This window comes from Rattus norvegicus, chromosome 3 (genome assembly GCF_021556685.1).
Source record: "Rattus norvegicus strain SHRSP/BbbUtx chromosome 3, alternate assembly SHRSP_T2T, whole genome shotgun sequence".
NCBI lineage: Eukaryota > Metazoa > Chordata > Mammalia > Rodentia > Muridae > Rattus > Rattus norvegicus.
In genome coordinates this window covers 144,120,152-144,137,831 of record NC_141536.1, presented here as the reverse complement: position 1 = coordinate 144,137,831, position 17,680 = coordinate 144,120,152, and the positions used below count along the sequence as shown (strand labels likewise).

General features: G+C 42.7%; 1 protein-coding gene across 1 annotated transcript in view; it reads left to right on the top strand.

Annotated features, from left to right (window-relative positions):
• Trpc4ap (transient receptor potential cation channel, subfamily C, member 4 associated protein) overlaps positions 1 to 17,680 on the top strand; it is a 70,989-nt gene that overhangs the window by 20,952 nt on the left and 32,357 nt on the right. The window contains 4 exon segments of the mRNA NM_001100748.1: positions 1,380 to 1,496; positions 9,923 to 9,980; positions 12,071 to 12,126; positions 15,297 to 15,425. Of these exon segments, the coding sequence (NP_001094218.1) occupies positions 1,380 to 1,496; positions 9,923 to 9,980; positions 12,071 to 12,126; positions 15,297 to 15,425 (360 nt within the window).

Sequence of the window (17,680 nt, the reverse complement as noted above, 5' to 3'; positions counted from 1 at the left end):
GCCAGGGAGGCTAAGCAGTTGGTGATGCTGATAATCTTGAGGGAGTTGTCATATTTCTCGTGGTTCACACATATCACAAACGTGAGGGCATCAGCTGAAGGGGCGGAGATGATGACCCTTTTGGCCTCACCCTTCAAGTGAGCCCCAGCCTTCTCCATGGTGGTGAAGACGCCAGTAGACTCCATGACATACTCAGCACCAGCGTCACCCCATTTGATGTTAGCGGGATCTCGCTCCTGGAAGATGGTGATGGGCTTCCCGTTGATGACGAGCTTCCCATTCTCAGCCTTGACTGTGCCGTTGAACTTGCCATGGGTAGAGCCATACTGGAACATGTAGACCATGTAGTAGAGGTCAGTGAAGGGGTTGTTGATGGCAACAATGTCCACTTTCCCAAATACAGAGCAGAAGGTAGCCCTGGTAACCAGGAGCCAAATACAGCCAAGTCCATTCACACTGACCTTCACCATCTTGTCTGGGATGAGTCTGGCACTGCAGAAGATGTGGGTCTCTGGAAGAGGGAGGAGCAGAGAGCCAAGAGTTCTTTCTGTCTGTTACTGTGTTCTATGAACAAAGGATGCTATGCCCCTCCCAGAGTTTGAGATCTACTGCAGGCACCTACTGTGCTGAATACCTCCTCTGCCTTGAGGCTTAGAGGAGGGAATACAAAGAAGAATCTGTCCAAGTGTTCAGAGGCGCTCCCTTTGTCCCCGATTAGTCTAGGGGATAAAACCCGAGGTTCCTAAGTAGTTACAAAGTAAAGGGCCAAATGTCACAAGTGACATAGAGATCCCTTTGGGTGGCCATGGAAGACCGTCAGAATGCCTTTGACTTGGAGAAGTCACTGAGCACTTCCTTCAGGAGCTCACAGTCCTACAGAGATCTGCTTATGGCTACAGAACTGGTTGTTTCTTGCAATACCTGGTGGCATGAAGTAGCTGCCACCATCTTCTCTCAGCAGTTCTCAGTGAGCAGAAGTTCATCTGCTTCCTGTGGTATTTACTGTAGGACCTGAAGATGTTTGGACTCTCCAAAATGGCCTTCCTGGTACCATGCAAGCTGCTGCTGGAGATGACTAAGGCTACACATCCTAGCTTTCCTGAGCTACCTGCTGGGCTTTCTCAGCCTGGCAGTGAGTGGGCTAGCCCTTTGTAAGGCTGATGTCTAACTGTGCTGTGTCATTTCTCTGTACTCTAGTCATGAAATCAGTCACCGCAGCCAGATTCCATGGGAAAAAGACTCCAAGGGTCCTGAATACTTCATTGAGGGCTGGCTTTGTGTTCCGGGGGTTCACTTTGTTACTAAAATGAATATTATAGTGATATTTAGTGTCTTTTCTGTTAAATTCTAAAATGGAATCTGTACTTTTTTTGATCCAGGAGATTTCTCCTCTTCTCTCTATGGAGGCTATGGCGTTTGTGACTGAAGACAGGAAATTTACTCAAGAAGCTACATATCCAAATACATATATTTTTGACTTATTTGGAGGCGTTGATGTAAGTAGCTGTTTAATGCTGTTAGTACTTAAGTTGTTGAGAATTCAAACCAAGAGGCAAGAAGAAATTCAGATTTTATATCAAGTACTTCAGATCTTTTAACTTAAAAAGAAAAAGTTTGTTTTGGTTTTCGAGACATGGTCTCACCATGTTGCTCTGGCCGTCCTGGATCTCTCTGTGTAGACCAGGCTGGACTCTCACTCACAGGGATCTGTCTGCCTCTGCCTCCCAAGTGCTGAGATTAAAGCTATGTGTCAGCACCACCACCAGCTTAACTTTTAACTTGTAAAATTTATTCTACATTCGTGTGTGTGTGTGTGTGTGTGTGAGAGAGAGAGAGACAGACAGACAGACAGACAGGCAGACGCACGCACGCACATGCACCCTCTTGTGGTTTGCTTCTTCCACAGTGTGAGTTCTGTGGATTCACCTTCAGTCATCAGCTCAGTGGCTCAGACTTGCCCTGATGAGCATTTCTCTGGTGTGGACTTGACCTTTCAGATCAATGGCATTCTCTCACTGTAGTATTTGCTTTGAAAGAATTTATTTGAAGTGCTAATAAGTGAACTTATTAGCTAATAACACTAATAACAAAGTGAAAGGTGTCCCCATGTCTTCCTTGGAAGCTGCTGTGACCACTAGTGTCTTGTGTGCACCAGAGATGTTCTTGATTTAGATGTGTGTGATGTGCAAATGCTCCCATCCCCAACTTAGTCTCCTTTCTCCTCACATGCACTGGCAGGCCGTATATCCGGAACACTTTCCTACTTTGCTTTTTTCCATGTACACCTAAATAGTCCATATTTTAAATATCTAGTTAGTATTTCTTGGTGTAATTATACCATAGTTTATTTGCTTGGACTCCTGTTGAACACTAGTTTTTTCACATTTTTTTTTAATTACAAACAATACTGCTAAAGGACTTTTTACATTTTGGAGCCAAAATATGTCTTTTATTTATTAATCTGCAGTTTATACCAACTTTTATCAACTTAAATACCAGGAACAAATTACAAAAGTATCTGTTTACCTATACCATCACAAACATTCTGTATAGATGTGTGTATTTTTTTTTTGGTTCTTTTTTCGGAGCTGGGGACCGAACCCAGGGCCTTGCGCTTGCTAGGCAAGCGCTCTACCACTGAGCTAAATCCCCAACCCCAGATGTGTGTATTTTTAAAAATTTCTTTTGGGCTGGAGAGATATCTCAGTAGTTAATAGCACTGGCTGCTCTTCCAGAGGACCTAGGTTCAGTTCCCAGAACCCACATGGGAGCTCACAACTGTCTGTAACTCTAGGTTCTGACCCCATCACCCCGACATACATGCAGGCAAAACACCACCACACATGAAATAAAAATAAATTTAAAAAATTAAATTATTTCTTTTATTTTTCAAATTGTAATTACATCATTTCTCCCTTCCTCATTTTTTAAAAAGTTTTTATTTTTATTTATATATATTATGTAGTAGTGTGTATGCCTGTGTGAGTTTATATGCACTTGCCTGCAGAGGCCAGAAGAGGGCGGAAAATTCCCCAGAACTGGAGTTGTAGATGTTTATGAGCTGCCGTGTGGGTGCTGGGAATCCACCTGGGTCCTGTGCAGGGGCTGCGCCGCGTGCGTTTTAATTGCTTAGCCGTCTGTTTACCCCTAGTGCATGTTTATTTTTATGTTTTATTATTTTATATGTTTTATTATTTTTATTTTTATGTTTTAATTGCTTAGCCATCTGTTTACTCCCAGTGCATGTTTATTTTTTAGGATTTTGTTACATCAGCCTAGTCTTGATGCAGAAGAGCACACTGGTAATTTCTACAAAATAAATTCTGTTTTGTCTTACTACTCAAGTAAATAAAACACACCAGTACCTAGAAGCCCTTTCTCTGTGTAGCTTGTCTTTACTAAGCTGATATTTAAAAAAAGAAAAACAAATCCACTATTTTTTTTTCAAAATTTAATTTTATTTATATGAGTACACTGTAGCTATCTTCAGAGGGCATCAGATTCCATTGCAGGTGGTTGTGAGCCACCATGTGGTTGCTGGGATTTGAACTCAGGGCCTCTGGAAGAGCACTCAGTGCTCTTAACCTCTGAGCCATCTCTCCAGCCCCACATTCTATAATGATGAATTAGTCAAACTGCTTCATGCTCCTGGTGGGTCGCTCTTCACACACGAGCAGGCTTAACTTTAATATGCCTTGACTAGCTTAGTGACTGTACACTTCCAGTTCTTCCTGCGGCCAGCACACATTTCCTCCAGTATTCCAGGCTCAACACCTTCTAAATCTATATTTCATCTCGGTTACTTTTTGGGACCCACCCCCACCCCCACACATAGGGCAGCATTCCCTTTCCACCTACATTGTTGGATGTTTTCTTTCTTGCAGCTCTTAATCTGATCCCTCTCCCTCCAAGTCATGGTGATTCTCCTCCTCTCCCCTCTGTCCCTGTCTCTTGCCCGCACAATCTAAAAGTCTTCCCCAGTCTCCCTGCCCAGCCAATGGCTGTATAGCAGTTTTTATCAGTCAAAGCCAGCTGGGGCATGGACCCTCAGGTTTGGAAGCGTGGCATTTTGGGAGCCAAAATAGGACAAAGCATTAGGTAGGGCCATTCCCAATATGGTTATTCTAGGTGACTTTGCTTCATCCAGCCTTTCAGGCAGATCCAGTCAGAACTTCAATCAAGTCCTGAGCCTTCTAAACATACAGAGACTGGATAACAGATGCTAAAGCTAGCTTTCTTAAGTCTAATCACATTTTCTAATTTTCCTACTCCTCCCTACCCCTTTAAAGAATTTCTCATCGCCCCTATTCAGCAGAAAGAAGTTACGGAGAATCATCCTGGTCCCTTGGGATTGGATGTCTGGTTATGGTTATTTTATAAATTATAGGTAGGTTGTCATTTTAAGGGATTATTCGGAAATGGTCATAATTTTGAACAGGAAGGAAATAAATAGCTGGGGTGGATTATTAGATTTATTTTAAAGCAAAGAATCATATAGCCACAATCTTACATTGATAGAAATCTTTATAATTGATACAAATTGAAGTTATAGTTTTACATTTGTACAGAATTTATAGATTGATGCAGATTTAAGGTTTTCATTGATATAAATTTCTTATATCGATAGAAAATGTGAAATTAATATTGTTGATCTTAGGCATTATACCTGTACAGCTCATTAAGAAACCAAGGCTTAGGTGCAGCACTTCTAATACTATTGTTACACAGTGTTTAGGATGAGTAAGTAACACATGGTAAGGGCCAGGTAGTAACTCATGGTTATAGTGCACTCTGATCTAATTGTATTAAGGTGCTTTCTGTAGAAATACCCAGGAGTATAGAAATAGCTAAGAGTAGTCAATGTTCAATAGTTCAGATATACTTCATAAAGATAGTTTTCAGAACCATCAGAAACACACAGATTATGAAGTTTAATATCAGTTCATTATTAGAGATCATTTGACAGAGACATGACTGCTCCTGACATTGCCCCTTCTTGGTTTAAAGAAGACATTGAACATCATAACCTCCATATGGAGCTGCTCCAGTTATGGCAGAATAGCCACTGGGAAAAACTTACCTTATTCATGTACAGACAAAAATACTGTCCAAGAAAAGACACACAGTGCAGGATAGTTGACAGCTTTGCTCTGCCAAGACCATACACAAGTCCTTTATAGTTCCTGCTTCATTTCAAGATGTGTTAGATGGTTCTGGGCCAGAGGCTAAAGACGGTTACCCCAGTGTTTGGAGGAATGAAGGACTGTCCAGGTAGTCAGCTGTCTCTCCAAGTTGGTTACGTTTTGGAAGCCATGCTTTGTGCTTCCTGTGTCTTCAGATGATATTTAATTCTTTCTCGGATTTCTGATGGGGTTGAAGACTAATTATAGTCTCTCATAATCAAACTCAAGTTGTTTAACATTGAGGAAGATGATATAGATTTGAAAGGATGGTTTTTAGATGGTAATACAAGCTAAAATCAAAACAACTCAGGTATAGAATTATAAGCTTGTTAAATTAGAATAGATGGTAGAGTACTTTAATTGACAAATATGATGGGCTGGGATGTTAATTATATATAATACTTTGTAATTTACATGATTGTTATGTTTATGTTCAATTTGTATCTAAGAGAAGAGCCTTTTTAAGAAAATTTGGACAGAAATGGTGAGATGTTGGGGATTGGTTTTAATGATTTGTCTTATTTTGGTTCCCAAAAAGCCATGCTTCTAGACCTGAGGGTCCCTGCCGCAGCTGGCTTTGATTGATAGTAAAGAATTGCCATACAGCCAATGGCTGGGCAGAGAGAAGGAGGTAGGATTTTTATATTGCATGGGCAAGGGGCTGGGAGAGAGGAGAGACAGAATTGCTATGACAGGGAAGGAGAAAGGTGAAACTTTTTCCTGTCGGCATGTAAGGATCCAGGAATGCCACCCTAGAGGCCACTTCCCCAGTTGGGTGTGGGGTAACAGATGAAATTTTAAACAGATTTTAAAAGATATTAACTCAGGAATACCAGAGCAGGGTGTTTGTTAGCCTTGGGGAGGACTAGAAATGCCCAGCCATTGAGCTAGTCAAGGCATATCAAAATTAGCTTGTGTGTGTCTTTCATTCTCGAATCCAGAGGGCTCTGGTGGGTGGATGGAAGAGGGACCCACTGGGAGCCAAAAAGTGCTTTTTAAATAAAGGTTTTATTTATTTTATGTGTGTGAATATACCATCACTATCCTCAGACACACCAGAAGAGGGCATCAGATCCCATTGCTGTGGTTGTGAGACACCATGTGGTTGCTGGGATTTGAACTCAGCACCTCTAGAAGAGCAGTCAGTGCTCTTACCCACTGCGCTATCTCTCCAGCCCCAAAAAGTGCTTTTTAACTAATTCACTGCTACATTTCTTTACAGCTCTTTCTTTTACTTATATTATTGAAATATGGTTCACATGCCAGAAGTTCTTTTTTCTTTTCTTGTTTTGTTTTTTTGATATCTTGCCTAAGGTGAAGTATAGTGTGTATAGCTCATTGTATTCAGAGGCATCACCACAGTCAGAACAGTTTCATCATACCCCAAAGATACTCTGTATTAGCTGGGACTCCACTATCCTCTTCCTCCTGCCCTGGCAACCACTAATCTCCCTTTCGACTCTACAGTTGCTGTTCTGGAGGATTAAAAAAGAAAGGGACAATTAGACAACACTGTAGCATGACCCCAGCCAGTTCTGAGGCTGAAGTGGGTTAATTTTTTCCCAGTCTACTTTTTTACCATTTTAATTACATGCAAGTAATAAGGTCGGTTCTAGGTTAAGGAGCAAGCAAGACAATAAACACAGATAGTCAAGGAACAAGCAAGGCCATAAACAAAGTCCTGTGATCACTGTTTCTAGGGCCCTGTCCTAGCCCAAAGTCAGATTCTTGCCTGAAGCCTACTTCTTTGTTCTAGCCTAAAATCAGATTCCTGCCTGAGCTTATTTCCTGTCCTGGCCCAATGTCAAATTCCTGCCAAGTTTCTCTCAAAGTGTCCCAAAACTCTCCACAGCTGACTGTAATGAAGACTGCTGCCTATAAACATTCTGCAAGTTTCTGTGAAGACACACGTCTTCCTCTCTCTTGGGTGTATACCTAGGAGTGAAATTGCTGGGTCACATGGTAACCGATGTAACTGCGGGAACTGGGTGACTGTTTTCCAAAGAGGCTGTACCATTTCCTACCCCTTTCAGCTGTGTTTAAATATTCAGATTTCTCTTTGTTTTCCAATATGTTGATCATGTCGTTCTCATTGCCCCATTCCAGTGACAGTGGACTTCATCTTTGTGACCTGGATTTGTATTCTCCTGATGGCCAATGCCATTGACCTTCTTTCACACCTTTGTCATTTGCTTCTTTAAAGGACTGTCAGCCTCTCCTATTCCCATTTTAAAATTGGGTTGTCTCTTTTATTATTAAGATGAAAGCTCTTTATTATTTTCCATAGTTGTAAAAATGAATATCCTTCTGAGGGTGAGATTGGGTATTTTCATGTGTTTGTGATTCCTTTTCTATCAACTGTTAGTAGCTGTTTTACTATTTTTTTTTTGGTGTTTTTATTTGGTTATCATCCCTTTCATTTACTTATTAATTCATTAACACTTGTATGTATGTGTGAATGCTTACATATGTGTGAGCACACCATTGGGTATCTGCAAGTTTTTAGTTTTGAATTTTTTTGAGACAAGTTCCTTTATTGTCCAGGCTAGTCTCTACTTGTGCTGAAGCTGAGGATAGCCTTGAGTCCCTGATCTTCCTGTCTTTGCTCTCTAAGTACTAGGTAAAGGTGTGTGTGTGTGACTGTCCAAACTTAAAACTTGGCCCCACCCCACCACCCCAAGACAGCGTCTTACTGGGTTGCTCAGATAGCCTTGCTAGCTCTGTAACCCAAGCAGGCCTTGTGTTATCAGTCCCCCTGCCTCCTGAAAGCTGCGGTTAGATGCCTATACCACCAGTGGCATTTCTGCAAAGGTAAGGATTGAGTGATAAGTGTCTATCATGCCTAGCCTTCACAGTCTCACCCTTTCCCCTCTGCCCTGGTAGAACCATGGCCTTGCATACACTAGTCAGGAGCTCTGCCACCAACAGTTAAGAAAGGTATATAGGAGGAGCTGAAGAAATAGTTCAGAGGTTATGATCACTGGCTACTTTTGGTGACAGTCCAAGTTTGGTTTCTGGCACCAACATGGCAACTCAACAACTATCCTTAACTGATACCAGAGGTTCCAGTGCCTCTTCTGGCCTTAATGAAATCTGCATGCAGGCAGAATACCCCATAAACCTTTTAAACAATAAGACAAAAAGCAGAGACGTGTATGTCGGAAGCTAGGGAAATGGCTATTGGGTAAAAGCACCTGAGTCTGAGTCCCGGGAATCCACATAGCAGGAGCATCTGTAATCTCAGGTATGGGTTAGGTGAACCGTGTCTGAGGGCCAGGTAGAGAGGCGCTCCTGATGTTTAGGGCCACGTACTCACTGACTTGGACATGATCTCACTGGGCTTACTTATTTAGGTGAACCACTTGATGCAGTTGAGCGTTTTACATCTCGAGAGCTCGGGATTGTAGTCTCTTGAGAAGCGCTGTGTATGGAAAGCGTTGGCTAATGCCGAGGACCCACATAGTGGAAGAAGAGAACTGACTACCACAGTTGTCCTCTGACTGCCTCAGTTCACCATAGCACCCGTGTGCCCACTCTCCCTCCCCACAATTAACTAATTATTAAATGTTTTTAGTATGCTACATGAGGGCTGGAGGCTGGGTAGTAGTTAAGCACAGCCTACCCCTCTGTTGTACAAAGCAAAAAGCTCCCTTGAGAGCACCTTTCATTGCTTGCCCGAGTCAGTCCTGAGACCTCGTTCTTGTCTCTTACAGTGCAGTTAGCCTTAAGTGCAGTTGTTCAGGAAGCTGAGCCCGTGAGTCTCCAGAAGTGTCAGTCTGCTGCAGGAATGCTGACGGAGTTCATTTTGTCAGCCACAGTCATGTGCCAAAGCCCCTCCCCATCAGTGCTGGATATCAAATTATGATATCCACATGAGATATGCTCATAGTAGGGTAATCCCCAATATGCATTTGCTGTCTAAAGATTTGTTGCTGGTTCGAGATGTGTGGAGGATTTCGTAGATTCTTCAGTTGATCTCTAGTCTTATAGGCTGCTGGTTGACTTTAAAACAATGAAAAGAAACAAAAACTTTTAAAACTGCTGTGGGATCTTTTTTCTCCTTCTTGGTTCAGGTGTCTCGGATGTGCTGTCCGGTACTGGTGTGTAGCTGTAAAGGGCCAGGAGAGCATTTTTGTTCTGTTCCAAAATTGTTCCAGCTTTGATTTAAGCAATAAAATAAAGCAAAATACCTATTTATTATGAATGTCTTTAGATACATGGACTTAGATATTTTATTAGCACAAGATTACTTTAAATACTTTAGTATATTTAAGTAGAAAGTAGACTGGAGGTGAAGAGTTGTAATCCTAATACTTGGGAGGCTGAAGGATCATGAGTTGGAGGCTAGCCTGAGCTATTCATCTAAACTGTGTCTCAAAGATAACAAAAATACTGAAATAGAAAGCAACTTTATTTGACAATTAAAAAGCCTTGTTATAAAAATTCTTAAGAGATGCTCCTCGGGAGTCGGAGAGGTGCCTCAAAGGTAGAGTGTTCACACTCTCTGAGGACTCAGAGTCTGTGCCCTGTACCCAAATGGGTGAGTCACAGCCTCTGGAACTCCAGCTCCAGAGGACCCAGTGCCCTCTTCTGGCCAGAGTGCAGCTTCTGTTGACCCTTACTGAACATGAGGGTTTGTGACAGCTCCTAGACTAGACCACATGTGTCCACAGTAAAAATTGGATGTGGGCTATGCTTTGAATTAAGTTTTTAATTTATTGTTCTATTTTTGGTTTCAGCTTCTTGTAGAAATTCTTATGAGGCCTACCATCTCTATCCGGGGACAGAAACTGAAAAGTAAGTGTGCTTGTTGGGTGCTGGTTTCATCCCAGTGTGCTGGGGTGGTGGCCATTGGCAGGAGTGGCTCCTTTTTGAGATTTAAGAACATGTCTTCCAGTCAGCCGTAAGTTGCTCTGTCCATCTCAAGCTGAACAATGTACTATTAATTCTGTATTTGTTAGAAAGGAAAATTTACTATCTTTAAGAAAAACCTGAAGATCACTGGTTTACAGGAGTTGCATCTCTTTATTTTATTTATTTATTTATTTATTTATTTATTTATTTATTTATTTATTTGGTTCTTTTTTTTCTTTTTCAGAGCTGGGGACCGAACCCAGCTGGGGGCCTTGTGCTTCCTAGGCAAGCGCTCTACCACTGAGCTAAATCCCCAACCCCACGTTTCTTTATTTTCTAACAATCACTTGACCCAGCTTTCGTTTTCTTGGGAGGTTTTTATGTTACTTGTGTAGTTATCTACACAAGAAACAAAAGATACCTAGGAAGATCGTTTTGTTTGAACAGCCCATCCACCGTCAGACTCCTTTTATAAAGGAGAGTGATGCTCATGTAAAAAGTTCAGTCACATTGGATGTGGTGGTGCCACGTAAGACCCCGTCTCTAAGGAAATAACCAAATCAATGAAGAAAAAGCTCGTTCATTGCCAGAGTCCTGTACGGCAAGAAGTCAGTGCTTGCGTACTACATGACTTTTTAGGTGGGCATGTTGGGTCTATTATTTTTATACAGTCGTTTTAGGTTTCAATATTTAATTTTTAAAAGCTCTACCATAAAGGTATATACTCTGCCCCTAAAAGCTAGTGATCACTTTGGTTAACGTGTGTGTGTGTGTGTGTGTGTGTGTGTGTGTGTGTGTGTAATATACACATTTTCAGTTTGCACCGACAGCAGGATATATTACTATATATGGCTCCATTGTACAGTAGTAGTTAAAAGAATTTATTTATTTATTTATTTGGTGGGGCTGGGGTGAGACAGACTGACTTTGAACTTTGTGACTTCCTTAGTCACATAACATAAATTCCAGAAAAAGACCATAAATTCCTGATCCTCCTGCCTCCACCTTCCAAGTACTGGGCTTGCAGACATGCGTCACCATGCTCTGCTCTCATACTCATTCAGGTGTCTTACTTCTGTACTCTGAGAGCAAGTAGCAACCTTCCTAATGTTGCAACCCCTTAATACAATTCCTCTTGTGTGGTGGTGCCAGCCATACAGTTATTTTTGTTGCTACTTCATAATAGTAATTTTGCTACTAAAACAAGTTGAGAGGTGTCATGAGGGAAACCACATTGTCAACAGTATGAGAAGCCCATCTGTCCTAGCAGGCTAGTCTGACAGGCCGCTCTTGGGATCTTGAGGGAGGTGCAGGTGTTAGAGTGGAGGGTCATGAGGAGGAAGGAGGGTGGACACTAATAAGTAAGTACACCACCACACAGAACACTCCTCCATGGCTCATACTCAGGTTCATCCCTGGGGTTGTGGGGACATAAAAGTAAGTTATTTTTTGTACTACAGTCTTGTTCTGATCATAAGTAATGAGATCTTTCTTCATTGGAATTGACAGTACATCAGACATTAGAAGCTACTTCCCTAATATAAATAATTGTAACAAACCTAAGCCCCCAGTTGGCGAGTTGGAGGCAGAAGTGATGCCTTATTTTCTGCTGGCAGAGTTTGCAGTGGGAATGTACATGAGGAATGCCCAGGGTTCTTACTCTGGATTTAGAAGTTCTGCTTCTGGGGTTGGGGATTTAGCTCAGTGGTAGAGCGCTTGCCTAGGAAGCGCAAGGCCCTGGGTTCGGTCCCCAGCTCCGAAAAAAAGAACCAAAAAAAAAAAAAAAAAAGTTCTGCTTCTGAAAATAGACCTTGAGTCTTTTCCTGTTGGCACTGCAGCGTAGCGAGGGGCTCATGTGTTTGCTTAAAGCTGCGAGGACTAAGTACCTGTGCGGTGCCTGCCACCCCCACCCTAGTGCTGGGACTGAAGGAAGAAGCACCCGCCCAGCTAGAACAGCTTATGTCCCTGTTCGGAAGCGTGCTGATGTTACACTGTCTTTTCTATGAGAAATAATGTTCCTCCTTCCTTTGCAGTAAGTGATGAGATGTCGAAGGACTGCTTGAGCATCCTGTACAATACCTGTGTCTGTGTGAGTACGCCTCCCCTCGCGGTCCCAGTTATCATCTCCTACTTTATCTTCAGCGGTGAGAGGGCAGTGTGAGTGGGGTGGCAGACATGAGGCCTGTCTTCAGATATTTTAGGGAATTGATTTGCCTTATTTTCTGTGTGCCTGAGAATCAGGACCAGCAAGTGGAAATAATGGAGAGGCATAATTTTGTAGCACTCAGTAAGACCCAAATCTACTTCAGTAGGCCCCAAACACAGCACCCCCATACACAGGTGCCCAAGCAGAGGCTCACCATTGTTTGTTGAAAGGTGACAAGTGTTGGCAGAGTACCCATGTTCTTTAAGATAACCTTCTTTCATTTTCCTTAATGGAAAACAAAAGCCACAAGTCCTGTCCCAAGAAGAATGGTGAATAGAGGAAGTAATTGGGTAGAAAGAAAACACTGAGCGCTGTTGGAAGTTGATTTTGTGCCCTGGTGTCTGGTTTAGTACAGCTCTGAGAGCCTGGTCCACACAGTGTGTAATCAAACAGGGTTTTGGGGAGAACTGAATGAGATCACAGTGAATGCACTTGTAAGCAGTGAGTGTGTAAATGTTGGGCTTTAAAAGCAACATGTATGGTAAACTCACTGGTCACAGAACACGCTAAGTGCCGCTGTTCCTCTGTCACGGAAGCAAAAGAAATCTTTAACTGTGTTTCTTGTCTCATTCTGAAGAAGACTTCAGGTGAGTGCTGCTCACACACATGGGAAGTGGATGAGAAAGGTCAGGATGAAGAAGGGTGGGTCCATGGCCTACAGAAACTGACAGACACTCAGATGCTGAATGCTTCTTGGTGGCCAGCGCAGATAGTGAGCTGTTGGAGCGCCTGTGTCTGTGGATTACAACTCAGGCTTTGTCAGTCATTGTGCATTTCCTTACAGCCACTTTTTTGAAATAGGAAAAATAATTATTTTGATAATATATCTAGTAAGAATATTATCACTCCACTCAATACAGTTTTTAAGATACTTTACTTTTTGTGCACGTTCTCAGAATCTAGTGTGAGACTCACACAGAGAGTGTGTCTCAGTTTGCCATGCTGGTACAGCCTAGTAGCCCACCAAAGCATGGGCGGGTATTAGGGCAAAGGTTCAACTATTTTTGCAGCTAAAGTTCAATAATATTTAAGAAAACAAAAGAACATAGAAGAGAGTGACTCCATAGTTGTCAAGTTCCCTGGAACGGTGTATTTAAATTGTGACCTAATATTAATCAGAAACATTCTAGTAAAACAGTTCAGTTTTTAAAATGGAGGGCTACAGAGATGGCCCCTGTGGTGACTCGCCATGCAAGTGTAGGGACCCCACTTTGATTCCAAGTAACAAAGCAGATGTGCTGCTTGCCTAGTCGCAGTGCAAGGGGCAGAGGCAGGCGGGTACCAGGCCTGCTGGCTGGCCAGCCTAGATACCTGTTGAGTTCTAACCCAATGAGATACTCAACACATTTTTATCATTCCCTTCATTTTGAAAATTAAATTTGATTGACATATTTATCTCATTGATTATAAAGTTCTCTTTGTTTGGAATACCCGCTCACCAGTTAAAAAGCCAAACTCTTGAACCCTATTTAGAGGTTATTTGCCAGCTAGTTGTTTTATTTCCTTTGTCATCTTTGTATTTTATTCTAGTCTTTAAATACCGCCCATGTTGTAGGCCTACTGTAGATAGCAGAGGTGCGACATTAAATAATAGAATGCCTCTCTCACACGACAGTGCTGGAAGGTCGAGTTTGGTGAGGGACGGATGTAGACAGGAGTAGAGCAGGGCTTTGAGGCTTCGGAGGAGGAAAAGCACATATGTGTAGAGTGAGCTAGGATGCTTTCACTGAGGAGGAGAATCATCTAGAAGAATGAGGTGGTAGGCTTGCCTCTTCCCATCTTCTCTGTGTGTGTGTGTGTGTGTGTGTGTGTGTGTGTGTAAGTTGGAGATGAACTTGCTGAGGGGGACATTTCTCCTTTTACACCACATGGGTCCAAAGATCAAATTGGGGTTGTTGAGTCTGGTGGCAAGTGCCTTTACCTATCATGTTGCTGTCCCCAAAGCATATTCTTGACTAAAGAAAATGGTAACTGTAGATAAGATACAGAGTGTAAATCACATGCGATCCCATTAACCAGATTAAACAACTGCCAGCAATCTGCTACAAATAGTTTAAGACTTTTGTAAGCTGTTTTGTGTAAAAGCATTTCATAACAAGCCTTTTTATTCTACAAGAGGCAAAAAACAATAGCTATATTATTTTTCTGATGGCATAGCCCATAACATAGGCCAAGCATTCTTGATTTATGTGTCTACTTCAGACACTCATCTTGTTCCCGTGTTCTAAATGGTACTGGCAGATAGGAACTTTGTGGGCAATGTACTCTCCAAATGGTAGGAGTAGTGTTAACATCGAGTCATCCAGCCTGACCTGACCTGAGGTAAGTCTCTGAAAGATTCTCCCTGCCAGATACTGTTTACCCATTTGAAGGACTGTTGAGTGAGAGTCAGAAGAGTGAGTTAATTGATAGCAAAGGAAACTTAAAGCCTATTGGTTACTCCAAGATCACTTTGGCTCAAGGTTAGTGTCTAAATGAGAGAGGCTTCCTGTAAATGCAGGGTTTCCTGCACTCTCTCACAGGAATCCTCCCAGACTTAGGAGATAGCCATGTACAGGTGAAGACATGGAGATTCAGGGGTGAGAAGTAACTGTCAGGTCACCTAGATGGAATCAGACCTCCGTTCTGACCCCCAGTGGTCAAGCATTAGATAGCAAGCGTGTTCAGGCTGAAGCCAGACTGCAGAAGCCTTGAGCAGCCCCCTTGTGAAGCATCACCTCACACTCCTGCTGGCGCTCACATTAGTCAGCGGGCTTTTGTCTGGATGATGCTGTGTTGATTCTCTAAAGGGAGCTATTGGGCTTAGGTTTTACAAGCCATCTGAAGCCGTTCATCGCCTCCTGCTCTTTTCCTCACTCCTAGCTCCAAAGTGGGCCCCCTGCTGTGTGGTCTGAAGGCCGGGATCCTTACTCTTGTTCCCCACCACGTACACGTGACTTCTAGATTTGTAGGCTCGTGCTAGTTTCCCAGGACGGACTTACTTTCTGCATCTGGAACAATGCTTTGTGTTGTGGTCACAAGCTATTCTACCTTTTCTCTTCTCCCTGTGACAGACGGAAGGAGTAACAAAGCGTTTGGCAGAAAAGAATGATTTTGTGATTTTTCTGTTCACACTGATGACAAGTAAGAAGACGTTCTTACAAACAGCAACTCTCATTGAAGACATTTTGGGTGTTAAGAAGGTGAGCTGTGTTGTGTTACTGTGGAGGGGTCTTGGGTACTGGATTCATGAGCCTGGCTAATGATTAGACAGTCTCCTTTCAAGGAGGTTCTTCCATGCCCCGGAGCTAGTCTTTGTCCTTAAAAGGCAGGAGCTTGACATAGAAAGTCAGGTTGTGCTCCTTACGCCAGTGGATTCTCACGGCTGAGAAACATTAAATGCCCAGATAAACTGAGTCCAAGAGTATGAAATATGAACTTCACATTCATGTGCTGACTTTAGTGTCATTTTTCGTGTTCCTTGCTACTCTAGTGAAACAAGTTGTTTCTAATGTGCATTTGCTGCTGTATGAGCTGCGACTGCTCACAAACCAACTCTCTGTGGGCTTTGTTTACTCTGTCAGTGATAGTTGGCCTTCGCTTCTTTAATCTACCTGTATCTTTTCTGACCAGCCTTCAGCTCAAGTTGGTTAATTGCCTTAAACATAAGAAGGTATCAGTGTAAAATATCTGAAATCCTGCCATTCCTTTCTGTTTTGCTTTGTTGTTATTTTACAAGACAGCGCTTCTCTGTGTGGCTCTGGCTGTCTTGGAACTCATTCTGTATACCAAGCTGTCCTCAAACTCAAGAGATCCCCCTGCCTCTGCCTCTTGAGTGCTGGGATTAAAGGTGAAGGCCACATGACACTTACTGGGCAGCTCATCACATGTTTAAGGTTATCAGGGCCAGAGTGAGATTTTGTCTCAAAAAATAGCAACACAAAGATGAAAACATTAAAGTTTTCTCTTCAGAAACTCAGACTTCCAAAAATGCACCTGTGTACACTAGGCTAAAGTTAGAATAAGAGCTGGATAGGGCCTGGAGTTCATTTTTTCGGTCCTGCCGTGCCTCCCTTGATTGCTATTTGGCAGGTTTCCTGTCGTTGCTGTCTAGTCTCCTGGAGGTTGCAGACAGGAGAGCACACACGCACTGTTGCCCAGCGTTCACTCAGGCCTTGCCTGCTGTTAGGCAGGCAGAAGTATCACAGTGTCCCATTGTCTCTGAGAACATGTTCCCAATGTGTCCAGTCCCCAGACAGGCCCTTTGTGCTCTTTGATAAAATGTCTTTGTTATTTCTCAAGAATCATGTGTTTAGCCCAGTGTGTGAGAGCGGCTATCCGTGCAGGACCCCGTGCTCCCTGGTCGTCTGAGTAGGAGACAGTAATTGCTCCTTCCCAGCTTTGCCCACTTGGTCCCTCATGCCTTCTCAGTCCTGTCTGTGTTACCCAGATAGTGATAGGTTCCACCATACTTTGTAGGTGCCTTCATGTAACATGTATAACATGTGGAAAGAGTACTTGCAATTCATGCAGCAAACAGAGGATTAATATTCAGAATTCATCAAAAATTCCTACAAATCAATATGAAAAAGATATGGACTTGGGGTTGGGGATTTAGCTCAGTGGTAGAGTGCTTGGGCCTTGGGTTCGGTCCCCAGCTCCAAAAAAAAGAAAAGAAAAAAAATATGGACTCATTAACAAATGAACAGTGATACGTGAACAGGCATTTCACAAAGGAGAAATAGATGAGCCATTGATAGATACTTGGCTTCATTAAAAGTCAGGAGTTGCAGATCTCACACTGTGTGTGGTGAGCAGATCCTCGTGGATGTGGAGTGGAAATACTTGAATGGGTACATGCTGTGTGCCAGCCCTAGAAAAGCCCTGCCCCAAGGGCTGAGACCTCAGTGCTCTACCGAGAATGGGCTCTTTGTGACCTGTGCCTCAGCATGCTTGTAAGTAAATGATCTCAGAAACAAAAACTTGCAGCCAGAGGGGGCCTGTCAGGTATAGGCATCTGCCACCAGGCTGAGAACCTGAGTTCAGTCTCTGGGAAACATAGGAAAAGGAGAAAACCAACAACTGTGAGTCCACCAGTGTATATACAGACATAACATATACACATACAGATGCTCACCTCACACATATACATACACATACACATGCACACATTCATATACACACATGTGCAGCCAACTACAAATAGACACATATACATATAATTCTATAAAATATAATTAGGGAAAGGTTTTTTGCTTTGTTTGTTTGTTTGTTTGTTTGCTTGTTTGCTTGTTTGCTTGTTTTTAGAGACTAAGTTTCTCCATGTAGCCCTGGCTGTCATGGAACTCACTGGAGACCAGGCTAGCCTCAAATTCAGAGATCTGCCTGCCTGCCTCTGCCTTCTGAGAGCTCAGATTAAAGGCATGCACCACTATACCTGGCTAGAAAAGTATTCTAA